The sequence below is a fragment of the Scleropages formosus genome, chromosome 2 (genome assembly GCF_900964775.1).
Source record: "Scleropages formosus chromosome 2, fSclFor1.1, whole genome shotgun sequence".
NCBI lineage: Eukaryota > Metazoa > Chordata > Actinopteri > Osteoglossiformes > Osteoglossidae > Scleropages > Scleropages formosus.
The window spans coordinates 31,730,833-31,758,443 of record NC_041807.1 but is presented as its reverse complement, the minus strand read 5'-3'; the positions used below and the strand labels follow the sequence as shown (position 1 = coordinate 31,758,443).

At 40.7% G+C, this 27,611-nt stretch overlaps 2 protein-coding genes across 2 annotated transcripts in view; both read right to left on the bottom strand.

The window, feature by feature from the left end:
* Positions 1 to 19,485, bottom strand: part of slc35h1 (solute carrier family 35 member H1) — a 48,245-nt gene extending 28,760 nt beyond the window's left edge. Inside the window, exons 1-13 of the mRNA XM_018737637.2 lie at positions 19,246 to 19,485; positions 18,031 to 18,233; positions 16,953 to 17,103; positions 16,295 to 16,358; positions 15,978 to 16,050; positions 15,379 to 15,547; positions 14,785 to 14,868; positions 14,514 to 14,689; positions 14,188 to 14,317; positions 13,635 to 13,761; positions 7,402 to 7,499; positions 5,412 to 5,534; positions 534 to 638 (exon numbers count right to left, since the gene is read on the bottom strand). Of these exons, the coding sequence (XP_018593153.2) occupies positions 534 to 638; positions 5,412 to 5,534; positions 7,402 to 7,499; positions 13,635 to 13,761; positions 14,188 to 14,317; positions 14,514 to 14,689; positions 14,785 to 14,868; positions 15,379 to 15,547; positions 15,978 to 16,050; positions 16,295 to 16,358; positions 16,953 to 17,103; positions 18,031 to 18,141 (1,411 nt within the window). The 5' untranslated portion in view covers positions 18,142 to 18,233; positions 19,246 to 19,485. The remainder of the gene's footprint in view (positions 1 to 533; positions 639 to 5,411; positions 5,535 to 7,401; positions 7,500 to 13,634; positions 13,762 to 14,187; positions 14,318 to 14,513; positions 14,690 to 14,784; positions 14,869 to 15,378; positions 15,548 to 15,977; positions 16,051 to 16,294; positions 16,359 to 16,952; positions 17,104 to 18,030; positions 18,234 to 19,245) is intronic.
* A 1,176-nt stretch (positions 19,486 to 20,661) lies between these two features.
* On the bottom strand, positions 20,662 to 27,381 carry LOC108925586 (troponin C, skeletal muscle-like). Its single transcript, XM_018737639.1, has 6 exons — positions 27,181 to 27,381; positions 22,889 to 22,943; positions 22,185 to 22,328; positions 21,936 to 22,050; positions 21,369 to 21,505; positions 20,662 to 20,693 (listed from the first exon to the last, which is right to left on the bottom strand). The coding sequence occupies exons 1-6, from the start codon at positions 27,379 to 27,381 to the stop codon at positions 20,662 to 20,664; spliced, it is 684 nt and encodes a 227-aa protein (XP_018593155.1).
* Between the last annotated feature and the right edge of the window lie 230 nt (positions 27,382 to 27,611).

Here is a 27,611-nt window from a genome sequence, read left to right as displayed (position 1 = left end):
ACTAATGCTCTGACAGGAGTTAAAAGTCCTGAATGAATTACCATTCATAGCCGTGCATTTCCTCAGGTCCACTACTACTGACATAAACAGCACTTAAAAAACTAACTGAAGAGGTGAATGTGAACATCACTAAGGTCACCCAGCTGAGAGGTTAAATGACTGAACTATAAATGTTCCCAAAGGCGACAATTACATTTACCTTATATTTACATTTATTAATTTAGCAGACGCTTTTCTCTAAAGTGATGTACATCTCAGCGAAAATACAATTTGTGCATTACATTAAGAGAAAGAGGCATAGCCGTAGACATGTGAGACAAGAATGCGCGCCGGGAAACAATACACTTACCTGAAACACCACAAACTGCAGCAACGGACCTCCAATGCAAAATATAATGCACAATTAACCTATAACTTAGTGGCCTAATATTTCAACAAAGGGTTGAGGCTTGAAGTTGGAATTTCACTGTTGCTGTGAGCAGCTCACCTGAAAAATATCTGACCGAGACCTTGTAGCACTGCAAGCAGCTCACCTGAAATAGGTCTGACCCGGACCTTGTAACCCTGCACTGGTCCCTCTGCCTCCTTCCACTTCATCTGGAGCCGATCCTCGGAGAGCACAGTCAGTTTGAGCCTTCCTGCATCATCAAGAGAGACTACAGTCAAAGAGTAAAGTATTCAGTGTGTTTGAAAGTGTGCTGGGATTTTAAATCTATGAATCTGAGTATTTGTCTGTTCATGTGTGAGTATACAAGTACCATGGGCCTGTGTTTGAGTACAATCTTCCCCCACCTTACAAAGGTTACTTGTTTTTTTGAAAAACCCTTTGCGAGGTGAATTATCATTACTGGAAGTTATTACCATTAGTTTAAAGAGGAAAAAAATATTATTATGTGTTCCTGAGCCCCAAAAGTGACCATCATGTATACTGAAATGTCACCAAATCCCATTAAAATGGACTGTTACTTCAGTAATTAACATTAGATACTTTAACACAAGGTACGTTTGCCTACCTGCACTCATTCAGCTCTTTTGCAGTTGTCACATATCATACAAAACAAAGACTGGGAGACTGGTAACTCTAAATTTTTCACAGTATATGAATGCATGTGTTTATGTGTGTTATACTTTTCTACTGCTGACACTGCAAGTAAAGCCAAAAACTGTGTCTAACCCTGTCACTACATAAACTTTATGCTATAAACATCTGTTTAAGCAATTAATAAAACATATACTAAACATGTTCATAAAATAATGTATTTTTGAAATTAACCACAAAAATGTCTATATACATAGAAAAAAATATATGACCCTTGAAAAAAACCCTCCCTCCTCTCGCAACATTTGCATGGGTTTTCTCCAGGTGCCCCAGTTTTTCTTCACAGTCCAAGCACATGCATTCAAGGCAAATGGGTGACTTTAAATTTTCAAAAGTGTCTGAATCTGCATGTGAGTCTGTTACATTGCTGTACTGTTTAAATGGGTAAATGAGTGCAGGGAGTTTTGGGTAGATGTGTCAAGCACTGTAAGTGTCATGGTTGCGAGCAGGAAGAGAAGCGCCGGGCCCAACTGCAGGTACACCGTTTATTTTAGCGTGTAGGCAGACAAGGGGCAGTCTTAGAGAGTAGTCGAAAAAAACAGGCAGGAGGTCACCGATAATCAAATGTTGTACTGGGGAGAAGCATAAGTCAGGGTCCAGAAACGAAAGTCGCAGGTCAGGAATCCAGGGAAACGCAGCAAGGCGTACAGCGAAATGGGGAAACAAGAAAATGGGAGAAATCTCGGAATGGCATTCGCAGTCGTGGAGGTTGCAGTCTGCTTGGATGAGGTTCAGCAATTCGGGATGTTTCGGGCAGCCATTTTCTACCCTGTCTCCCTGATCCGCCACAGGTGTGTCTGCTTGATGCGAGGACGTGGGCATGACAGTAAGTTGTCTTGCATAAGGTGTAAACTAATGACTAAATGGTAATAATTGTATGTCATTTTGGTGAAAAGCTCTGTTAAATGAATAAATGTAAATACAAATATCTCACGTGACTCAGCTGTCTGGAGTAACACCAAATACAGATTTGGTCCTCATAAATGAGAAGAAATGCACTGTAAACCGAAGTAAGAGTATTAAAGGAAACTCCTTGTAACGTGAATGGGTGAAACTTGGGGTATAACTGTATTTGTGTTTGGCCGTTTTTTTTTAAAATGTGCGTGTAATCAGTGACTGAAGGATTCACACAGATGGAGATCAATAAAAACTACATGAAGGAGTGAATGAAGACCAGGTGATGAGGAGACAACAATACACCAGAAAGAAGAACTGACCAACCCTTTGCTTTCTGAAGGTTCTGGGTTCAAATTCCTCCCCTGCTGTAGTTCCCTTAAGCAAAGTACCTACCCTATATTGCTAAATATGTTCTGTAAGTAGGAAAATAGTTGTGTGTCCCTTAGTCTGTGACCCTAAACTTCAAAAGCATCATGTACCAGGGCTTCAGTTTAATAATAATAATAATAATAATAATAATAATAATCTGCAACCAGCTCTGCGCCCATTATAATACAGCCAGGCTGAATGAGGGGACAGGAGAAGGTGTCTATAGCATTCCATGAATGTACTGCTGAAAAATGTACATGAGTATAATGAGTATAAAAGTTGGTGATTCATGCTAAATAGATAGGGGAAATGAGAGGTCAATCTGTCAACAGATAAAAGGCTTATGAAAAAGTCAAAGTCACAAAGTTTTGAGATTTTACAGATTTGGAAAAGAACCCCCATTCCGCTTCCCCTCCCTGACCCCGGCACCCTCATCCACTTTCTTCAACTCCTCCCTTGTCACATCTCATTTGCACAATTTCCACTTGCTCTTTCCCAACAATTTTCCCTTTCACGTCTCTGTCACTGTGCGCCACTCTCTGCTCCAGCTGTCTTAAGTCTTCTCAAAGCATGACTTGTTTTTTGGGAGTAAAGATAGGGAGGTTACAAGGGGACAGGAAATCCATTTGGGGAAAGATTAGTTTGGTGGCACTCTATACAGTACATTGAAAATCAGATGTCAGGCTAAGAGGGGTTAGGGGGCACCCTTCAAGGGAAAGCATGAAGTGCACCTCCTGCTTGGCATCCTCATCTTTAGATGGCAGTTTCCATAGCAACACTTCAGTGTGCCCTGCTCTCTCTTGGCAGAACATTAGAAGAAATCTGGGGAAGTTCCATATTAGAGAAGTCTTGGTCTGCCATCACACTCAGCAATAACATCCGACTGGAAGCTCGCATGGGGGCCACACATCTATGATGTATGTCCCACAGCTCACAGATTCAACTTTATCTGGTTTAAATATTCCACTGCAACAGAGCTAAAGGGTTAATGAAACTGTAGAACAGTTGCATACATAAATGAAAAGTGTCTTGTCCCCAACAAACCATTACAAACTGAAAAAGCACATTCTTAGTAAAAGGGTTGGCATGCATACATTTTCCACATGTAATTCAGCATTGTATTTGTGTAGCTTAAGAAGCAGTTTCATGCCAATAGCCAGATGAGGTTAACCTGGAGAAAAGGAGAAAAAGTGGTATAGAAGAAAAATGACAGTGGGAGAGAGGCAGGATCATAGTAAACTAGCAGTCCACGTGTTTGTTCGCCACAGTCTCAGGGCCATTAGCTGAATGCTGCTATGAGGGCTCTTTGTTGTACACTTCTCCAGCCCCTTTGCTTAACAGTCACTGCCTGGACACGATCAGTTACAGTCCAGCAAAGAGCCCAGCGTGACCACTCTCCACATATCATAACCTGTTGTTGTAGCTGCTTTCTTCCCACATGGCTCAACACCAATGTTCTGTATACAGGCATGGGCAAAATACAAAACAACAGTTATGGTGTTCTGCTCACAAATAACAAATAGCCATGTAGAAGATTAATTTACTGTTTACTTTTCCTACTGTGCTGCCCACAGCACATGGAAAAACTCAGAGGAAACGTACCAGGGTGTGCCCATCTGGTTCATTCACCATGCTGTAGTTCATTCCTTAACGGTACATGTTTAAACTATAAAGAAAAATGCAAGCCTCCAGTTTTGAAAGCTATGATCTCTCATGTGTATAATTTCTTTAACTGTACAATAGAGTTATTAAACCAAGCTTTCTAATTTGCCAGTAAGAAATATATGAAAAGTGGTTTTATTATGAGCAGAGGGTGGTGGGTTCAGCCAGTGCCTATTGTGTGGTGGGTCTTGGGTTCGAGCCCTGTTTGGGGTGCCTTGCGATGGACTGGTGTCCAGTCCTGGGTGTGTCCCCTCCCCCCCTCGGCCTTGCACCTTGTGCTGCCGGGTAAGGCTCTGGTTCGCTGCAACCCTGCTCAGGTCAAGCGGTTGTTAATGGTGGGTGGATGGATGGATGGATGGATGGATGGATGGATTGTTTTATTATTACTTTGTTGTAACTGCCCAGGGGGGCGTGGTGGCACAGTGGTGCAGTGGGTTGGACTGGGTCCTTCTCTCTGGTGGGTCTGGGATTCGAGTCCCGCTTGGGGTGCCTTGCGACAGACTGGCATCCTGTCCTGGGTGTGTCCCCTCCCCCTCTGGCCTTACGCCCTGTGTTGCCGGGTAGGCTCCGGTTCCCCGTGACCCCGTGTGGGACAAGCGGTTCAGAAAATGTGTGTGTGTGTGTGTGTGTGTGTGTGTGTGTAACTGCCCAAATAACCTGACATATTGCCATATGCAAAAGCTTGCATTTACTTAGCAGATGCTTTTCTCCAAAGCAACTTCCAATGAACTCTATGTAGTGTTATCAACCCACACAGTTAATTCACCAAAGGGACTTACACTGCTAAATACACTACTTACACTGGCTCACTCATCCATAGATCAGTAGAACACACTCTCTCTGTCACTCACACACTATGGGTGAACCTGAACAGTAGGTCTTTGAACTGTGGAAAGGAAACAGAAGCAGGCACAGGGAGAACATGAAAACTCCACACAGACTGAGCAGGAATGAAACCCACTTCCTCTTGCACCACCCAGGCACTGTGAGACAGCAGCGCTACTTGCTGTGCCAGTGGTGCTGCCTGAAAATTTACTATTGAACCATGCGGAAATTAGAGATTACACTGTCAGTAGAGATTACACTGTCAGTTATCATAATGAAAAGAATAACTGGGGTAGGTCAGTGAAAATAAAAATGGGTTAGAAGTCAACTTTCACTAATTAAAGTTAATGCACTAATAAATTTTAAATTATTTGCCCAAATGTATCTGTTTTTCACTTTTGACTAAATCTCATGACAAATACAATCAGTAAATCTGACCCTCAAGCTGAGCTTGATGTAGTCGCTCAGAGTGCCTCAGCCGACTACCACATTTGCATATAGGATGGCCAAGACTTGTAAATAATTAGAGACAAGTGAACAAAAAAGAGTCATAAAATACCTTGGCCATGAACCCCAAAGGCCAGCAAGAGAAAGATCGCTCCCAGGCCATGGAGCAGCAGTACAGGGAAGTGATGGAAACGGCAACAGATAGGCATCAGACTAGCTGGAGTTCTTTCACTACCTGCACAAAAAGAAGTAGGTTAGTGAATGGACACAGATTCATCTTCACTAAACTAAATTCCTTTACACTTTAATAAATCATTCTAAAACTTAACTGGCTGTGGTGTATAGAATATTTAACAACTTCAGCTGTTTACAGTTATTTATTTAACTGATACCTTTCTCCAGAGCAACTTACAATGTTACATTTTTAATTGAGCAATTTAATTTTTGTACCTTGATAAAGGGCACTACAGGCAGTTCCTGGGTTACGAACGCCCTACTTACATACAATCTGTACTTACGAGCCACCCCTTCACTTACCGGAAGTTAATTTTTTTGTCACCCTTAAGTAACAATCTAATTTCATAATTAAGCCTATTATATAAAAAATTTCAATTACATACAATGATTTGTAATAATTAAATACAATGATTCGCTTTGCTGTTCCAGGTCCTGTCTCTTATCGTTCCCCAGTCCCGCCCCACATCTCTTTGATAATGACCATCTGCCTTGTCCCCCGTCACAATTTCGGATACTTGCCTCTGTTAGTTCGTCGAGCGACCGACCACTTGCCCGTCCTTGACCACGAGAACACGTCTAGTCCTTTGATTCTGAATAAACAATCCTGCACTTGGGTCCAGTCTCCTCCGTGTTCTCTGTTCATCATGACAGTAGTAACATTTATTATTGTCTCTTTCTATGTTTCTCTCTATTATAAATACTTTAGCTACCTTTATTATTATTGTTATCATATTATCATTACATTGTACTATTATTATTACTGCATTGTTATATTAAAGATGTTTTAGTCTATCCAGAAGTTTCTTTAATGTTTTTTATACATAGAAAGGTACACAATATACTATATATTAAGACAAACATTTGACAAGGTGATGTTAGATACCCACCATACCTAATTGTTCCGAATTACATCTAAATCTGACTTAAAGACAGACTGAGGAACGGAACTCCGGGGACTGCCTGTACAGCAAAAGCTGAGAGTCAAACATTAGGTCTTTGATTAGAAGGGAAAACTTCTACTATGCTACCTGCCTGTTTCTCTCTTTTTAATGCTATCCATTTATATACAACAGATATGCGTCTTATTATTTATTTGTTTAGGTTTTCTCCAAAACAACTTACAATTATTTACTCACTGAAACCGTGAGGCAATTGTTACTTTATCAATATAGGGCAAGCACCTTGGCCAACGGTAAAAGGGATTCTATGACTATGGGTACTTTAACAGGATGACAGTGGCTCTAACCACTGCACTAACAGCTCCCATCATAGCACCTTCCTATACCGAGTTCAAGTCTTCAGGTAAAGTATATCTTTATCTTGGTGAGCAAACAATCTGCCTACACTATGTATGTTTATTGAACTGAAGAATAAAAACAATTATCTCACACAGACTAAGTAAAAATCATTTCAGAGAAAATGTTCAATATTCCCCCAGCTGAATGCTTCCAAAGCCCACCCAATGATACACAGACATCCAGTAAGTGATACCTGTCTAAGTAGATAATTAAAGCACAGTGTAAAATGGTAAAATTAAATTCAGTCTACCGATTTTGCTGTATATCATTTGGAATGAGGCTTCAGACATCAGTTTCTTTATACTTTGCAGACTTCAGGCACAGAAAGCCTCAGGAAAGTGACCAAAGATGCTGCCTCTAAACTGTCTGAGACACTAATCACCAGGTCATGGGCTGAACGCATGTTGTTATGGGTCAGTTTCTATCATCCGAGTAAAAAGGAATCAGCAGCGAGTCATAAAGTTCAGAAAAGTCATATCCCTACATGACAAGTGTCTGCTGCGCTGTGACCCCTATCTTGCACCCTGCAGCTAACATGTTGAAGAGCTCCGACATGTCTCCGCCTGCCTGTCTGCGGAAAATGCCTTGGGCCCGCGATGTCCACACGCAGCCAGGATGTCAGGGTGTTGCAGACAAAACTCTGCCTCTGATGATCAAACCTGTATCTGTGTGTCAGGGACAGTGAACACACACACGCTGCGGTCTTGAAGGAGGGAGGCCTTGCGCAACCCAAAGAAACCTGTGCCCCCTCAGGGTAGGAAAAAATAACCTGTTCTCTCAGGCTCATACTAGTTATGCAAAGCATCTAAATGAATACAACATATTCTGGGACCATTTTCTCTTACTTTCGTTTACCTGTGTTGGAGTCCCTGTGGCACTAGTGTCAGCATTGCTCATCCTTTTATTTGATTATAACTATTGACACATATTATTGCATTTACTCATTTAAATGGACACTCATAATTAAGCTACTTACACTGACTGGGAAATTTTTATTGGAGCAGTTCAGGGTAAGTATCCGGGTACGATAAGGAGTGGGATGTGTAACAGTATTATATATTATTTATTATAATTTCCACAGCAAAGCTGCATTTCGGTTTTAAAACGCAAGTACTACACGGCGGGAAGACACTGCTTAAGTTAGTGACATTCGTTAAAGCATCTTATTTTTTCCCAAAATCACTTGGCTGAGGGGGATTTCAAAGACCGTAGGAGCAGAATTCCCTTCAGTCTTCCTGCTCCTTCCTTCTTCTTAACTTAGAGTGTCAGTCTTCGTTCAGGGAAGCGCTGTTTTTAAACTGCGTTATTATAACTCTGCTTTCTGCACGCGCTAACCTTCGGCTTCTGACGAGAAGAGAAGAAGCTGTGTGGTTCCGAAGACTCGCGAGTCGCTAGTCGCTTCGGGATGTTGAGGTCCGGCTGACAGGTCACCAGAACAGCACAAGGTTCGGTTAACTTAAGACTCCGCTCTCTCTGTCCCGGAACCTCCGAGCTCACACACTCACAGTGCCTGAACTAAACGCGCAAACAAACTGTTATTGTTATTATTTATTATTATTATTCGGTGTGCGCACCGCACGTACCTGAGAAGGAGTTCCCCGTCCAAGGCAGCCCGCGTGCGGTCAAACTCCCGCCAAACAGCTCTCTCTTCGACTCTCCTCTGCTCTGTTCTCCGGCGCTTCGCTTGTCGCGCTGCGGCCGCTGCGCTCCGCTGAAGAAGTTTGGCGGCGGTGGTAACTCGAACGTCTCGCGCACCCGTCTCGCGCTCCGTAGCCCTCGCGCAGGCGGGTGTTTGCGTGCAGAGCTCGTCCCGTGGGAGTGTCGCGCGCTGCGCGCTGCGCGCTCTGCTCCCACCCCTCGGGGACACCGTTTTCGAGCCGTGCTGCGTGTGTTCGAAGCACAGCACGTCTGCTGTGTTGACCGTGCGATGGAGAACAGTCGGCGTGGGTGCAAAGTGTGCGTGCGCTCGCAGCAGAGTTTGTCTCAGTGGGCTTCTGTTTTGTGCGGCACACCTAGGCCTACACAAAAAGTGTTTATGAAACGTTTTTCAGGAGCGGAGCAACCTGTGTGTGGAGTTTGCATGTGCTCGCGTGGGTTTCCTTCGAGTGCTCCGGTTTCCTCCCACTGTCCAAAGGCATGTGCATCCATGATCCATCCATTGTCCGCAGTGTTCAGGTGTTCCTCTATACACTAGCACACACACAGTTATAAGTGTGTGTGTTTCATTAATGCATAAAGGAATTATTACTAGTAAGTAGTGTGTCCAGCAGTGTAATCCACCTTGGGTGAAAAGATGTAGATGTTCTTTTGCTCACAAGAAGTTGCTCTGGAGAAGAGAATCTGCTCAATGAATAAACAGAAATCTTTCTTACTTCTGATTTACAAACAAAGTGCTGAGAAGTGACATGTTAGAATATACTAGTATGTACTGTAAAGTCAGAATGCAGTCATCATAGAGCTGGCAGACTTTCCCAAAATTCCTACAGTAAATAGAGGTACATGTGACTGCTGGTGGTAAAAAATTCTGCAATAGAGACCCTAAAGAGCCCTTTAGTAAAGACTCCCAGATCTACACATAAGTCCAATACTTTTCGCTAACATACTTGTAATAAAGCTGCTTGTGCTGCTGTCTGTATTATTTTCTGTAGGAACTGTACGTATCTGTTCTTCCCCTTGCGGCTGAATTTTACCAGGCTGGCACCTGCGTGGCCCCGTAATTTGCATTTCCTGCCTGCTGAAGATCCGCTACTCAGCATACAAGAGAAACAAAACTAGGTTTCCTTGAAGAAGAGATGTTATGGCTGTTGTGGAAAGGGAACCACACAGAGTAGGATATCACGCATTATGTCGATATTATGAGACATACCTTGGTGAACTGGGAAATCAAGTTAACACTCAGCTACAGTGTTATTATTAGTGTTAAACTGACTTAAAAGTCTTTTTTTAAATCTAGAATGGCCAGGAGGGGAGGGCAGCCACTGGCACTTGAACCCCCAGAGGTTTTTTTTTCCCTTGACTTTCAGTTGGAAGTTTTTTTGTTCCTTGCCTCTGTGGCCAGTAGGCATACTGTACTTATAACTTTAATAACTGCATGGATAATGTATTACTCTAGTATATAGATAACGATTTCATTTGTTTCTTTGTCTTATGGGCTTGCTTTCTGGTGGGTCTGGGGTTTGAATCATGCTTGGGGTGCCTTGCGGTGGACTGGCGTCCCATCCTGGGTGTGTCCCTTCCCCCTCCAGCCTTACGCCCTGTGTTGCCGGGTCACACTCTGGTTTGCTGCAACCCTGCTTGGGACAAGTGGTTTCAGACAGTGTGTGTGTATTTGTCTTATGCCTTTGTTCAGTGCTCTGTGTCACTGTGTGAGAACAGCACTCTTTAAAAATCAACTTAATAAACGGGACAGCTGGTAGTGTAGTGGTTGACGTTACTCCCTTTGGACCCCAAGGTTGGGGGTTCAATCCCCCCCCTCTCCCTGACTATAGTACTCTTAATCAAGGTCCGTCCATCTGAACCACTTGCCCCACACAGGGCATGGGGAACCGGAGCCTAACCTGGCACAGAGGGTGTAAGGCTGGAGGGGGAGGGGACACACCTAGGATGGGATCTTAATCAAGGTACTTACCCTAAATTGCAACAGTAAAAAATTACCCAGCTGTATAAATGGATAAATAGCTGTAAGCAAACACAGTGGCTAAAACTGCTTGTCCCAAGCAGGGTCATGGCAAACTGGAGCCAAACACAGGGTGTAAGGCTGGAGAGGGAGGGGGACACACCCAGGATGGGATGCCAATCCATCACAAGGCACCCCAAGGGGGATTTGAACCCCAGGCCTGCTAGAGAGCAGGCACAGGCCAAACCTGCTGTGCCACCCATAGCTGTAAGCTTGTAACTTTAATAATTGTAACCTTAACACTGTGTAAGTTGCTTTGGAGAAAAGTGTTGCTAAATGAGTAAAATGTAAATCGAATATTTAAATTAATGGAAAAAAGTAGTGTAAGTGCTGGTGTCATGGAAGATGAAGCTGCTTATAACTGTAGGCTACTGACAGTGGTGTGGAAAACAACATGAGAGCGGTGGTGTTTTTGGTGTGTCCGCAAACATTGTCCTTTGCTTTGACTGTTCCAGCGGTAGGGAAATAAAAAGAGTGAATGAAATGTCCACTCGATGGCGGTATTGGCTCAAATGTGCTGCTATTTTGGAGAAAGCTGGAAGATTCTGGATGTGTTCTGAACAAATCAATAATAATAAAAAAAAACAATAAATTGCAAACCATCTGCGAGTAGTTACATATTATTATCAGAGTACTCATTTTGCATAGTTTCATAGTATATTAGCTTTCAAACTGGCTCTTTATTTTAAGAAAGTTCTGCTTACAAATTTGCATACATTTTCCACTTCATTCATTGTAAAATATGATTCAAAATGTAAAATGGAATGCAAAATGTAAATATAATGTAATGTAAATAATGTTTTCTTCACATCTGTTTACTGAAATCACTGCAAGTCACAGGGCAATGGCAACGTCCTTTCAGACCCACCTGTTAGTTGCCAGAAAAGTGCATCTTAACAGAATAGCGCTATGTGACTACCTTAATTCACCTGGCTTCCACAGTGTTTACTGCTTGTTGATATTTCTCAGTGTTTATAACACTGACAAGATGAGGATTGTTGCACTTTTAAGGGATGAATTGCTCAAAACTGCACTTAATAGGAGTTTGTGGAGAGGTATAATTTTTAGTCTGTCATTTTAAATGAATAATTCCACTGTATTTTGAACTAATCTATTAGCTTCCATCAAGTGGACCTTACCTCATACCCTATACTTTCAGGATATGTTCTGAACCACAGCAACCATCAAATACTCACAATAGATGAATAGAGAAGTGTCACGCAGTATTTATAGTATATCTTTATGCAAGGTTTTTATAGAACTTAATCAATGAATATATGGAGGGACTTCTGCATTATGTAGTTTTTGTTTACTGGGACTTGGTGGTAAAAGGGACTTTGGTGTTACGAACAGTCTTCCAGTCCCAGGTGTGTTCTCAAATTGAGAAGCCAGTGCATTTAGCTAAAGGCTTTATCGAAGGCGACAAAAACGCAAAATAAGCAACTTCACAATTCCTTGCCATTTTTATAGCAGGCTATTAACAACCAGTGTTTTATATCAGATCAGGATAAACACCTTAATGAAGGGAACTACTGCAGGAAGTGGACTAGAACCAGAGACCTTCAGATTACAAGGTGATAGCCCTGACCTCTACAATACCTGCTTGCCCAGCCAAAAATATTCATCCAAAGTGCAGTCTGGCAGGAAAATACATGATGCCTATGGGACCCTAAGCCCACCAGAACAAAAGCTGATGCATCATTTTTATATGTATTATATTACTATATATGTATGCATATTTTATTCTAATTTCTATTAATTTTGTTTTTTTTTGTTTTTTCTGCAGCTGGCTTCTGAGGGTTGCCACACAAATTTCATTATATTGTATACAATAACAGTAAAGTATCTTACTCTTAATTATTGATCCAGCAAGTCCATTGATCCATTAACTGCCTTTTCACATCTTGTTTAATCAACACCTGCAATGGATGACAAACTACAGTGTGTGGTTGTTTTTTTGATAGTCATACATGCTATATTTTTCCTGATATTTGCATCACTGAAATAGGTCTTTGAGCTGTCATCTGGAGAAATCATGTTTTCTTGTAACTAAACAATTACATCCATTAGAGCTTGAAGGCAATTAAATTGCTTCAGAATTATGCAGAAGTCCTAAAAATGTTTCCTTTGAAAAACAGATGGAAATGTTACATGAATTGCTTTGTGACATTCTTAGTGCATGGCATGATCTTTTGAGATTTGCACTAACAACTTACTCCGGTTAGGTTTATTTTAAGGTGGTGGCATAAGCAATTTCTCTGCAACATAGGATGACGAACAAGAAAATCAATACTTTGTCCTGCTATGACTATTGGAGTTCCATGAAATGCAACATGGAATGTTCTTAAAATCCTTACTAGACAGGGAACAGCCAGAACACCAACTCAGGTGTACTTTTAGAATAATAAACAAACCTGGACTAGTTACAAATGTCTGCATATAAATTGTATATCCCCACCATTGTCATACACACATCTTGTTTACCTGTAATTGTGATAACTGCTTACAGATACCTTAATGAAGTAAATTATTTCTTACTTCTTCAAAACGAAAATGAAAAACAAACATTGGTAGTTTATCTTAAAAAATGTAATTTACAGTTAGGAGTCTGTCTCTTCCTAACAGAGGCACATACAGTAGATGTACAAATCATATCCTACAGATTAAAAAATAATTATCTAACAGTTTAATTAGAAATATATTTATTTTTTAACTATGAATTCTTTCAAGTTGGATTATTAAAAAAAACCAAAATACCAAATTTTAAAAAAAAACATTTTAGAATGTCTCAAGACTAATGCACTTAGGAGCATTAAATAAAAATCTCAGGGGAGTCATCCAGAGGGGCCTCCTATTCTGACACATTCTCTTTCTGCTCCCTATTACAACCCCTAGAAGACCTAGAAAAACAAAAACTTCTGACCACAGTTGACCCATTTTGTGTCAGTTATAGATCCATAAGGCCTCAAACAGAAAGAATATTTTGAGATTGTTTCAGTGCGATATGGTCCTCTAGACTTGTGTTATGCATTTTTACAGTCTGCAACCATCCTTCAGCACTGTGCATAATCACATCCCACTGCTGCATAGTCTCTGATTTCTTTCATATCCTGTTGTTCAATGCAGAATTTCTTGTTCTTCAGCATCTTCATCAGAGTTGTCGTGATCTCCCTGCTCGCCTGACCGCAACAACGGCAGCTCCAGGTCTGGGTTGTCCTTGCTAGGCAGTTGTCTGAGCGTGGTACCCTTCCCTGGAGCACAGACACACAGCAGAGTGAGGTGCTCACTCAGAGAATGACACTAGATCTGGACACACGCATGGTATAGTCCAAAGATGTCTTGTAGTGATGACATCAGATTTTGGTCAGAAATCAGATTTGCCATATTTGTAGTCATGATAATGCTGAAAATGCTTTGAAAACGATTTGACCATTTTCCTACAGATGACTGAAATAGAGTGTGATACAGAAAGCAGTGTTGACAGGAGTCTTACACACTTGAATTAGAAAAACCTTTCATGCATCTTAAGTTGATTTAAGTTGATTTGAATTTCAGTGTTTCTTATGATGCATTTGCAAACATGCCCTCAGAAAATGTCCAAAACAGTACTACTTTTACAGAGACCCTTATTCTAAAGAAAATAATGTGTGGTACACATGAAGGACAGAGACTCTCACCTTTGGAGTAGTATGCCTTCAGAGCCACATGGAGAGAGATGCCAGACAGGCAGATGACAAAACCCAGCCAGTTAAGGAGGCTCATCTTGTCTCCCATTAAGCTGGCAGCCAGCAGTAATGTGCATACTTCCTGCAGGGCAGAATGGGGTCAGAGGTAAGAACAGGCATGTTTGCAGAAAGTACAGCAGACACAAGAGCCAAACAAAGAAAAACTGTGGTGGAGTGGCACAATATTGCGTTAAGAAGACATTCATTTTTATATAGTCTTGGGAGAGAAAGAGCTAGAAAGAGTCACTGATGACCTAGACAGAAACATGATCGCTGACCTTAAATATGCCTGCGATGGAGAGCGTGAGACTGGACGTGCGGGAGACCAGCAAGAACTCGGAGAAGCCTAGGCCAAAGGCCAGCACTCCACCCACTGATAGTGTGAACAAAGAGTGCAGCAGGGGGAAGATATCTCTCACACGGAACAACTTCACAGAGGTGCTGAGACTCAGACCTACGCGCAAACACAAAAGCACACCGTGAAGACAGAGACATGAAACTGTCAACAAAGGTAACCCCAATATGTCCTCTAATCTTCTGTTGCCTCACCTTCGTTGTAGAGGAACAGAGGCAACAGACCTATGAACATGAGTGGCTGCAGGTGGTACATGGTGTCCACCGGATTCTGGAGACCTGGGCGGCAATAAAAGAGCCAGAGCAGGTTTAATAAAACTCCTAGGGCTTCCATCACTTTGACATTTTCTGGTTCACCTTAACAATAACTCAGAGAAATTACGACTCCACTTGAGCTAAATGTCAAGATTATTATTAGTTTCACAGATGGGTATACAAGTACTAAAATATAATTCTGTGAAGTGATACCAGAGATCTTCCACAACTTGCAGAATTTCTTTCAGGCGTACTGAGTTGTAACACGCAGCCAATACAATCCTATCTCACTGAATGCCATGTAACCATGGTAACTGACATGTTCTATACGATGAGGTCTGAAGAGGCAAACGCTGTTAATACATCTCAAATACTGATGTGAAAGTGTATCAGAGAACAAATACCGGTTGAATGACATGTTATATTTTCAAAGCTGGATTTCACATATCTATTGAGACTCTGCTAAGCTACAATAGAGGCCCTTAATGAAAACCAATGTCAAGACCCGCTTCCTAGAGGGGCTATGTGACTCACCCAGCTCTGCTTTCTGCATAAGGACCTGTGTGAGAGTCCACCGGATGCCCCCAATGAAGGATGCCAGCAGTACCATGATAAAGCCCTCCAGGTTGAACTGGGTGGACTCAAAGGTGAACATGAACAGGCCACCAGAGATCAGCAGAACCACTATAATCAGGAATGGGTTCTGAACAGGGTAGGAAGAGAAGCTTGGTCAGAACCTCACACTTGATATTTGTTTCTTCTCCATTGTACTTTGGTTTGATTCTAAACTGAGGTCCTGACAACATATTTATTTATTCATTTAGATGACACTATTCTCTAAAGTGAATTACAGTAAGAAAGCTACTTCTAATTACTTACCCATTTATACTCCAGGGTAACTTTTACTGGAACAATTCAGAATAAATACCATGCTCAAAGGGAACAGCATTAGTCATTTTTATCATTAAATCATGTTTTCATTGGATACTTCTTGGTTATAAAATGGTAGATACACACTAACTAGATCCCCTTCAGTAAATTCCAAAGTTGTGTGTACAAAAAATATCTGGTGTGATTCCTGGTTCAACAATCAGATGGTATATGAAGACAAAAGACTGGAGCAATTTACTCACTGGTTCCTCCAGTTTAAAGATCAGCGAGAAGAACAAAATGAAGAGAACAGCTGAAGACTTTGTCATAGTGTACCTGTAAGAAATGAAGATGTATACATTATCAACAAAGAAAAATATATGTGGACACTTATTCCATTATTAAATTATACATGAGAACGAACACAAATTGTAGGAAAATTAAAGGATGTTTGCTTTTGCCAGGCTGGTGCTCTTTATATAAAAAAAAAAAAAAACTACTTCTGTAAATGATGAAGTTACTCTATTAAAACGTGTGCACAGACACCAATCCACATGGACACGCACAGCAGTGTTCTTACAGGCTAATGGTAATGAACAGGAAGCTCCAGTTGGACAGACCTATGTCCAGCGTTGTTGCCAGGGCTGGTATTAGGTAAAGGAGAAAAAAGGAGACAAATCAGCATCACAGGGGGGAAAAAATTAGTTGAAAAAAGCTTGCCGATGCAGAGGCTCTAATGAAATGTTTTCTGCTCATACTAATTTCTCAAATCTTGTATCAGATGGACTGTACGTGCAGCTTGAGTCATAAGCACATAATGAGCAATAATGTGACTAAGGTTGCTGTGGTATCCTCAACATGGACTTCAGTCTGCCAGCTCCTTTCTTCAATACCACTGTGTTCCTTTCTACAAATATACCCATTTGTAATCATCTCCTACATTTCAGTTTATCGTCACTCATTCAGGAGATGCTTTTCTCCAAAGTAATGTACTAGTATTTAGCCAAAAGCTTAGCTGAACCTGAAATACAAAGTTAGACACACTAGACTAAACTCCCTACAGTCATTCACTAACCCACCAGAAACACAGGTAAACATATTTATTCAGAAGATAATTTAAAATTTCTGATGAAATATGTTGAAAAACAATATAATTTCTTAACTGCTTTAAATGGGGTGGTGGGGACACAAATTCTGGAAAAGTTGTAAAGCACAATTATGGTATCATAGAGACCCACCTGTTGGGGCCACCTTGGTGAGGTAGATTTTCCAGCCCATTAGAACTCGGGGTTTGCCTGTCCAGCAGTGCATAGCACAGCGGGTCAATGAAGACAGGCAAAATATCATGGCCAAGTGGACCAAGGTCATGAAGAGTGGAAAGTGGAAGTCCTAGGAGAACAGAAACCCTTACAACAGTTACAAACAACCTCCCCCTCTGCATCTCTTTTGCCTATTTGCTCCATTAAGCAGAGCTGAGCCTTCATTTGAAAGCTGAAGGTGTTGAGGCTCTACTCTTCAGCCAGGCTGACTATTTAACATTTCACCTCTACAATCTTAAATGTTCCATCTGGAAAGAGCTGAATGATGGGGTCACACCAAAGTAATTTAGACTGACAAATGGGGAGACTTTCTCCCTAGCACTTTCTGTAGAACTAGAATACTGGTAATATTCAATCCCCACGTTTTCAATCAAAATCAAATCTGAGTAACACAGTGTTTACTTTGTTTACTCATATAATTATGTCAGGTAATGTTAAACTGATGAGTAACATTTCACAGAAATGGACAATAAGGCAGCTGGTACCATAATGTTAAGGAAATGTTTGCTGCAGAAGTTGTAAAAGCAGGTTTGCTGCAGTCACCCTTGAGTAACACCCAGTTATGTGAATTACTAAATCCTGCACTACACAGACATGTTAACTAGCAGATTGACATAGCAGAATACTCTGTGTGTGAGTGACAGAGAAAGCGTGTTTCACTGATGTATGGATGAGTGACCCATTGTAAGTAGTGTACCGAGCAGTGTAAGTCACCACGGTGAATAAGGTGTGTGGGCTGATAACACTACGCAGAATTAATTGGAAGTCGTTTTGGAGAAAAGTGTCTGCTAAACACACACACATACACACACACACACACACACACAGTCTGAAACCACTTGTCCTGAGTGGGGTCGCGGCAAGCCGGAGCCGAAACTTGCAACACAGGTCTGCTAAGTAAATAAATGTAATGTAAACATAATGTACTCATGACAGGAGAGCCCACACAGGAAGGAAGAGATAGGAGATGCGGGGACTGAGGGAGTTCATGCTTCACCTTCATCAGCCACTTGTTGTAGAAGGTGATGCCAATGGAAAATACATAATAAAAGAGGACAAGGCCCAGGGTGCGAAGGGCCCGGCACAGAAGCTGCACCGGGCAGGCCATGTCTGTGCCTTGCCCAGCAAGTCCTCACAGCGCGGTCCGGGGCTATGACCCAGACACCATCTGCACAGGAAAGGGCATCCAGGATGAGTGTGCTGAAGGGAAAGGGAAGAAAACAAAAAAAGTCAAAATGAGCCAGAAAACAGTTACAAAAGACAATTAGCTCCATATGAGAGTGGGCAGTGCCCACACAGCTAATATAAACACACACAAAAAAAGACTTTCTAGCACAAATTTTCAGAACACTGCTTTTCCAGCAGTGGAGGACAATGCTGCTCTTTGACTAAAAAAAAAAAAAACACTTGTTATTTTTCAAATCATTTTGTCTTTAACAGTAAAACATAAGAGTACAACTGGTCACAGCTGGATTTAAAACCAGCACGTAGATATAAAACCAGGCAGGAATCATTAACTGTTTATTATTCTTAGAGGTTATTAAAGAGTAAATATTTACATTTTTTAGACCGCATAAATGTTAGATTATAAGTTGTGGCGTTAATGTCAAACTCATCTCGACTTTACTGACTGTGTGTCGCAGAAATTGAGTCCGTCTTCTTCTTGGACATCAAATTTTAAACGAGGCAAAACGAATAAATGTGCAAAAACAAAATTACAAATCATCATGTGAGAAAGTAAATTAAATGTACGCTCGTAATCGATTAATAGCACTGTCCCCAACACAGAGTGAGTGGAAGCTCTGTTTACACTGCTGGTAACAAGAAGAACATTTTCGTCACATGTCGCTGTCTCGAGGCGACAGGAACTGAAGGTCCTCACTAACGACCCAGGAGAAGTACATCATGTCGTGTGACAAGAAGTGACACACTGTGACTGTGACTGTTACTTTACATACACATAAAAGCCAAACGCACAAATTCCAAAAAAAACAGTTGTCAAGACAAGTGTTCGTGCAATCCGTGTGCTTATTAGCAAGTTGAACAACACTCGACTCGACTGACTCCGCGTGGGTGGCTTTGTTTGTCAAACGGAGGGCAGCAGACTGAGAGTGATTCGATCATTTACTAAATTTATTTTACTTCTTGCTCTTCTCCGGAAAACCGTGATGTAACGTGCAGTTAACTTAGCAGTTCTGGGCAAACGACTTACTGGAACTCGAAGTGAGCATTAGCCGCGATGCTAACACAACAACAACCATATGGAAGATGACGACGGAATCGTTTCTGACAAGTCCACCGCTTTCGGTGCTAAGTTCTGCGCGAGCGGTAACTGTCACCGCAGCCCGACCTGCCCCCCGGTTCCCCTCCGCGCGACCACACGCGCAGACGTCCCGCACGCACTTTGCGCCGGAGCCGTGACGTGGAGCGAGCCAATGCAAAGCACTCCGGGAAGAGGCGCCGGAGTGGGCGTGCCTCGTGCTCATGACGCGATGAGAAGCGAAGACATTACGTCACAGCGCGCGGATGCCCGTGTTTGTGGCTGTCAGGCACCAATATGAATATTTAACCCCGCAGTTGCTTTTAAATATACGTAAAGTGCAATAAATAAGTAGAAAAAAAATGTAAACTTGCACGTTCGTTGTTAGGGAATATATCGTATTTTTTAAATCGATTTTTAGATTTCTTTCTCGTTCATTGCTGTACTTATTTCTATCAGTTTTAAAGAAGACATGACCAAAACAGGTTGTATTTTTTTCGGGGATAAATTTAAAATCATGTAGACAACAGTCAGAAAGAAACTAATCAGTTACTTTTTTTGAACAGTAGTTTGCTTTGGATTTTAATAAACATAAAGTGTATGAGTCATATTAATTGTAAACAATGAAGGGATTTTTTTGCATATTAAAATAGAACTTTTTTGTATTAGTAATTCTGTATTTTAAAGCTGTCCTGTCATTAGCAGGCCTGGGAAAGATGCTGCAGACAGTGATGGCAATGCTCACAGTGCTCAGTTCCACATGTACAATATGTACAGTCTTATTTACATTTGCTATGGTGCTCGATCCTGCTTCCCTTCTTTCCTTACTTTGTTTGTAACCCACGCGAGGGGTCACTATGAGTCGGGGTCGATTGGGTGGCATGTCCACCCTTTGGTCCTACAGTACGAAGTCTATTAAGGACAATAGTTTTTTAATACTTGTCAGGTTTTCAAAAAGGTAGTAAGGAATACCCCAGAAATGATGCTTCCAGTGCACTGTTGTGCATTATTTGGAAAAAACTACTTGACTTATATGGACTGATTTTATTATGAATAAATCATCAGAGTCCCCAGTTTTGGTTTTGAGTGGGATAGGGAAGGAAAAATCAGTGTCACAGAACAGGTTCATCAGGTAGTAGAAAAAGAAGACAGGTGGTTCAGGGATGTCTTTCCTCAGAAGACCATTTCAGATATTTATACACACACTCGGAATAACAGTGATAAAGGGAGATAGTGGCATTGCCAAAGACAAGCGCTCAGCCACAGGTTTTATCATTTTATTCTTTCATCTTTGACAAGCTATGATTTTATCTACCGTGAAAAGTTATTCTTCATGTACTTGCATGGTGTCATGCTGAAGTCTTTTTATTACTGTATGTGTTCCATCATTTTCAGCCATTCTGAAAGAAAGAAAAAACAAGTGAAAGTCACCATTTATCTCATTACTTTTGAGGAACCAGCTGATTTTAATACAATTCTGTAGACTTTCTACAGGGATTCCTAACTTCCACTTCTAACAAAATTCATAGGTTTAGAGCAGTTGAATTAGCAGCCTACCTGATAATAATAGAATAAATACAGAAAAATGTCATTTTTATTTAATTAAACTTTACCATAGATGTTGATAGATTGTGATTTTTAGGCATCAGATAATACTGGTTGTAGCCGTTGCTCTGCAGCTGGAGTAACCAGGTGCAAATCTTGCTTCTGCTATAGTAGAATTGTTCCTGTATAACTTACCCAGATGTATAAATGAGTAAATAATTGTAAGTAGCTGAGAATACAAACACAACAATGTAAATTGCTTTGGAGAAGAGTCAACTACATGAATAATTCGAATTAACTGTACTATTAGCGATGTCATGTCCTTCTTCTGATAATTCCCATGTCTCTGCTTCATGCTGTTATCATTGCTGTTAAGCCCCATTGGCTGTTTGATTGACTGCCATTGCATTTGTGACATTCCACTAGAATCTAAAAGGAATAACTTACTAATACACTCTATAAAGACAGTTTGCACATGCATATGTGTACATGTTTCTGACTGTGTTTTGAAACAAATCTGTGCATCTCACCATCAAAGTCAATCTTGCCATCATTGTTTTTATCAGCTTCTGACATCAGTTCATCAATTTCTTCTTCAGTCACAGGTTCTCCGGTAGAGTGCAGAATTTCTGCAAACTCCTCACGATCAATGAACCCATCGCAATTCCTGATGAATACAGTAGAGGATCAGTCACGGTCTAGTAATTTATAAATCATGTTTATCACCCTCTTTGTGCAAATAATGATAACACTGGAATATGATAATACTGTATAATACAATCAATAGAAAAGCCAGCGGCAAATGAGTAGATACAGCAAAATTACTGCACAAATCATGCTTGCATACCCTGTAGATGTTTCATTAACGCAATTCTAGCGGTAGACCATAAAGAAGCAGGACACATATTTAACATATTCCTCTGAATGACACATTATCAAGGATTGTTATTTAAACATTTTGATGATGAAATTTTTAACATGTGCTGTGACTCACATTTTTAGCTGCAACTTTTGAATATAAACTCAGCTTATGAGCTTTACTGGGAATGTCCTGGACTATTAACTGAAGTTCCTATGCAGTGCCTTTTATTACGCACTTGTCAAAAATGCGGAAACATTCTGATAGCTCTTCCTCACTCTTGCCAGCCTGGTCTTCTTTAAGTTGTTGCACCATCATGACCAAAAACTCTTCAAAGTCAATGGTTCCACTACCTTGCAATCAGGGGTGAAAAAGGAGGAATTTTATCAGTGACATGAGATTCATTCATGAGACAGAAATGATGGCAGGAGAGACTCTTCCTCTCATTTCAGAAAAAATCTGTCTGCCCCACTGGCAGCAATCCTACCATCCTCATCCACCTCCTCGATGATAGCATCCAGTTCTTCTCTGGTAGGATTCTGACCCAGCATCCTCATCACTGTTCCAAGCTCCCTTGTGCTGATGTCACCCCCTCCATCAGAGTCGAACATGTCGAACGCTGCCTTGAACTCTGGGATATTGTCATACTGTATTTCAGCGTCACAAGTTAAACCATTTTCATTGTGATTTACTGACTTCTTGAATCTTGAAAGAAATACCCCTCTTTCCATATACTGTATCATATAAAACAAACAAGCAAAAAATTGTTTGGATTCAAAAGATTATTTTAAAAGATGTCATATCTTTCTTCATTTCACTGACAGTTTTCCTCAAAACAACTCTCTCTAACCTGAGTCATGTACACTGCTGGGAAAATTCTACTGCTGCATTTTAGGGTACACCCCCTTATCAGCAGTATACAATGGGAGGAGAGTTTCAAACCTGGGTCTTCTGAGTCAAAATGCTGCAGGTCTAAATACTACAGTACTTGCTGCTGCTTAGAATGGTGTGTCTCCGTGGCGTGTCTGAATCTACCACTTTTTCAAATCTCTCTGTTAAATGTTTCTGTAAATGCTATACTGTTTTGAAGTAAATTCTGTGATTTATTCAAGTTCAATAGCATATAAAGAAGATGCATTTACCATATTTAATTAATACACATCAGTCCGGGTGATAGACACTTGCACTTACCAGTTATCATCTCTTCACTTAGGAAAGAGCGAGCATCGCTCTGTGCGTCAGTGGGCTGTAGGTTGGGGAGGAAAGTAAGAGGTTTGGTCTAAGTATCAATTGATTTTTAAAACTGTGAATTAAATTGTTATAAATATTTCTGTCAGAGACACACATCAGTTAAAATGAGGAGGCAGGAGAGTTTATAAAGATAGTAACGTTAAGTCCTGTGCTGGGCTGGCATCCCACCCATCCAGTGCTCCCTGCCTCATGTCCTTTACTTTTAGGACGGGCTCTGGAACACCGGGACCCAGCACAAGGAAAGCAGTTGGTAAAAATGGATAAAAGTCTTGGAGTGAATTATTGATTCCTCATAGCTTTTTCTGAGGTTTTTACAAACCCCAAACTCTGAATAAACTGAGGAATTTCTGTTTTTTAAGAATTTATTGATTGTGACATAGTGGTTGAATTTATAAGCATATGAAGTTACAATATTCTGGTCCCAGTTGTGTTCATAAATTGAAGACCCAGTATAAATTGTTGTGAAAATGGCAATGCTAGAATTGATCTTGCAATATTACATGTTTGTTTATATGTTGATGATTTTTTTAAATTTAAAATGAGGTTCAGTTCCAATAATCTGTGATAAATCTAATGATAATTTGCATCTGGAACAAAATGTAATAGATCCATCAGTAGCCTATGCAATGTAGAAAACCAGTGGAATATTGTTTATATCATCAGTGAAACGCATTTTTGCTGCCATTTTTGTTAGACACAGATCATCAAAAACAAATTGTGTAATTACTGCTGATTCCAAATAACAGTTGCACAGAGACCATCTAGAGGGTCCCCTTAAGGAAAACTGTTGAAATGCTTGTGATGCAAACTTTTCAGCAAAATGATCCATGTTCTGTTTTTAAGTGACCATGTTGATGATGGGTCTATTGAAGTGAGTAGTAGACTGCAGCTACGATTACTAATGCAAGAAATCATGTAATAGAATAAACTTGTGGGTTTTGTTCAGCTTCAAAACTGTTCACAGTTGTTCCTCTAAAATATACTGTTAAGTTTTTTTTGTCTGCTTCTACATTCCTAACTGTTAAATTTCATTCCTTTATTTCTTGTAGTATGTTGTAAATCAGGCTGATGGGTGAACCCATAAGGAAACACTCAATGAACATCCTCAGCAGCAAACATGCTGACAGTCTGCAAATGAATACATGGAGCTTTATTAATCCAAATATAGAACAAGTGCTGGTTCTTCGACATCTCAACCAGTCTCAACACCTGGTCATCAGATCTATTGCTACAAGTGTGATGTCATTACAGCTGACTTCCTAAGCATCTTAATACTTCAGTTCATGAAGGGTGTGCTTAACATGTCACAGAACTTTCTGATCCCAACAGTACACTCTCTACCAGTAATGCTGTGTTCCTGGGAATTCACATCAAACAGAGCTATGTAACTCTGTAGGGGAAAATAACCAGATTTACTGCATTATTAAAACTCTAATACAGCAGACTAACTGTGTTTGGTTTTCTATCCTCAGTAACAAATTGATAGTACATTATAATAATGAGAATTAAATTACACTGAAGGCATTAAAAATCTCACAGATGTTTTAAATTTGAAAACATCTGTATACTGTTTGATTATTCCCACTGTTATTAAAGAAGTTATTATAGCAATCATTAATTAATAATTAAACAATTCAAAAAATAAAACTGAACAAATAGCAGTAATAATAAAAGAGACAATAAAATTCCTAAATAAACTGACAAGATATTTCATTTACTTTCCAATTATCCATCCTGATGCAAACCCAGAAACCCCCCTCTTTAAAGGACACTGCGATAATTAATAAAAGAATTTCAGACCAAGATCATCATTGCATGCATGCGTGTTTACATGTGTGGTCTCTGGTGTCACACTATGTATCTAAGGCTGGTCAAGTAAGATAACACAATTCTCCAGTGAATCCACTCTTCAATTTCCATCAACACCCGTGTTTAAAGTAAGAGAAAAACACAAACTATATTTAAATCCAAATTCATCTTTCATGTACAAAACTCCCAGCTCAGTGATTTTCTTACCATAATGAAGATCGACACAGGTAAGGAGACTGGAAAAGAAGAAGGAGTATGTGCTCGAATGCAAGAGTTTGAAGATTATGGTAAACACCCTGTGCGCTGCACCCAAAGTCACCTAAAGTGAGCCACTCTCTCAATAAGTACCCACATGCTGGTCCAGTTACACTGTCAGCCGTCCAGATTGGGCATCATGTCCTTGGCATTGGTATGGGACTCCAGCAACCAATCACAGGACTGATGAGCTCCCATTCTCTAAATGCGTTTTCCTCTTGAGACAACCCTGAATAGAACAAGTGGTTGACAAAAAATGGAAAGAAAAACTGCAGAATATTTGCTGTTTAAAGTAATGGGAAATAACAAGCACATGTAATGTTGCAAAAAAAAAAATATTGACTGCAATGAGTTAAGTGTTTATGGAAGAAAGCATTAAAAGTTTTCTGTTTGTGTCCCTCTTTTCTCCATTGAACACCAAGGCTGTCCTTGTCCACGTGGCAACTATGAGATTTGAAGTATTTTAAAATCATGAAATGTTCTGAAGTTAGTTTTTCATGGTTAAGCATTAGGTATCCTGGCATTTGTTTCATTCAAGAAACCTGAAATTGTAATTGACCTTGGATGATGGCACCAGCTAAATAAATTAATAACATTTAATAGAAATATGAGGTTTTGATGATGTGATGCAATGATTTTACACAATGGTCTGACCTTCCTTCCAAGTCACTTTTCACGTACATACGCAGTGAAGAGGTGACCTTGTCACCAGATCTCAAGCTCCCTGCCAAGTCCCTGCTGTCATGATCACATTTCTTTCAGTAATCCTCAGCCGACTTAAGTTTCGTATGCTTGGCAAAACAAAAAGATATGCTGAGGTGGGTCCTTCAAACGGTGCATAGCAGAAATCATAATGAATGTTTTCAAATACACATTCACCGCACTGTAACCCTCTAGCAACAGCAGTCTTCAGCAACATCAATCCACATTTTCCTTTTTCTGCACGAAAGAACAAATAAAATGTTCCCTTTTTGGATGTGAAATAACGTTGCCTTGTACTTACAGTACAAGTTAATAGTTCCTGCCTCTTAAAATTGAACGTCCCAGTATGAGCTCTGCCAATTTTATGACCTCTTAAATTGTTCCATTAGCAATGAAACACAAATATCACAGACTATTACTCTTTTTTCATGAATTTGTTTATGTAATAAAGGTAAAATGTAACTACATTCCTGTGTGCCCTCCGTTTCTATGAAAATGTGTCCTCAGCTGGATGCAAGCTCAGCTGGAGGCCCTAGTTCCTGCCAAGCTTTCAGCCATTTCACTGTTCACTTACTGTTCCTCACTCTAACCCTTTCAAGTAAAGTACCAATTAAATGCAGTTCAGCTGTCTATCTTTTCATTTAACCGCATACATTAAAAATGTGTGCCTTTGCCAATAATAGTTTAGGGGAATTTAGAGCAATAAAATGTTGAACACAATTTTTCCTATTCAGTTCAATTTGTTTTGCAGTTCTCAAATGAACTGTAGCTATTCTAACAGTCTTACTGACGGGCCATTATCTACTTGGTGAGGTTCTTGGACACTTCCTTTATTGTAGAAGATTTTGGTTTGAATCTCTCCACAGCCTGTCCCCACTGGAAATATGATTTTGGTATCAAAAACTCAAGATACACTCACAGTTGCCAACCCTTCAGGGAAACGGAGTTTTTACACTGCTGTATGGCAGTGTTAATTATTAATGCAGCAATTGTAGATGCTCAGCTAAGAGGTCATGGCCTCCTGGGGATGCATTTATGTCAGAAGCCTTTGGTGTGGGAGCTCAAGGTATGATTCCTGTAACAAGCTGTCCTCAGAATAAATGGTAAAATTGTGAGAATGTGAAAAATATAGTAAAACAATTAACGGTATATCCATTTCAACTAGACTGTAGCATTTTTTATGTGCTTCATTGTCTGAAGCCACTTGTCCCATATGGGGTCGCGGGAGCCTAACCCGGCAACACAGGGCGTAAGGCTAGCTGGGGAGGGGACACACCCAGGAAGGGATGCCAGCCCATCTCAAGGCACCCTAAGTGGGACTCAAACCCCAGACCCACTGGAGAGCAGGACCTGGTCCAACCCACTGCGCCACCACACTCCCCTTATGTGCTTCAGTTATCTTTAATTACCTGAATAATCTCAAGATAATATTTTTGTCACGTCCTCCTCCGAGCAACGAGGATCACCTGTGGCTGATCAGAGAGCGACCGCATAAAAGGGCGGTCTGGAGCATACTCAAATGTGGAACCTTGTTCAGCCCAGATCATTGCTAGTGTGCTTCCTGAGTTTTTACTGCTCCTGTTCCACCTGTCCTTAGCCTGTTCTCCCATCTCCTTTCCCTTCTCTTGCTTGATCTCACGGTTTCCACGATCTCCTGCCTGACTCATGGATAACGGCTTTCAGTTTGTCCCTTTGATTACATTTGTGCCTTGGCGACCCTCATTTTGCCTTGTGATCATGGTTTCAGGATTCCCCTTTTGAACCCGATGCTCTGCACTTGGGCCCGACAGCTTCCTTCCATTGTGACACCATGACAGAAGGTTCCGCCTTCCATGCGGACCCAGCGGAGTCAGAGTACATTCAGTATGCATTCGCTTCACATGGAGCGCTGCTGGAT

What these genes read in the sequence shown, in the direction of transcription:
- LOC108925586 (XM_018737639.1), bottom strand. Translation starts at nt 27,381, where the DNA reads ATGAGTCAGGCAGGAGATCGTGGAAACCGTGAGATCAAGCAAGAGAAG. An exon ending in CGCTCTCTGATCAGCCACAG is followed by an intron (nt 22,944 to 27,180) that starts GTGATCCTCGTT and finishes CCCAACCTACAG; the next exon opens with CCCACTGACGCACAGAGCGA. An exon ending in CGAGGAGGTGGATGAGGATG is followed by an intron (nt 22,051 to 22,184) that starts GTAGGATTGCTG and finishes CCTGATTGCAAG; the next exon opens with GTAGTGGAACCATTGACTTT.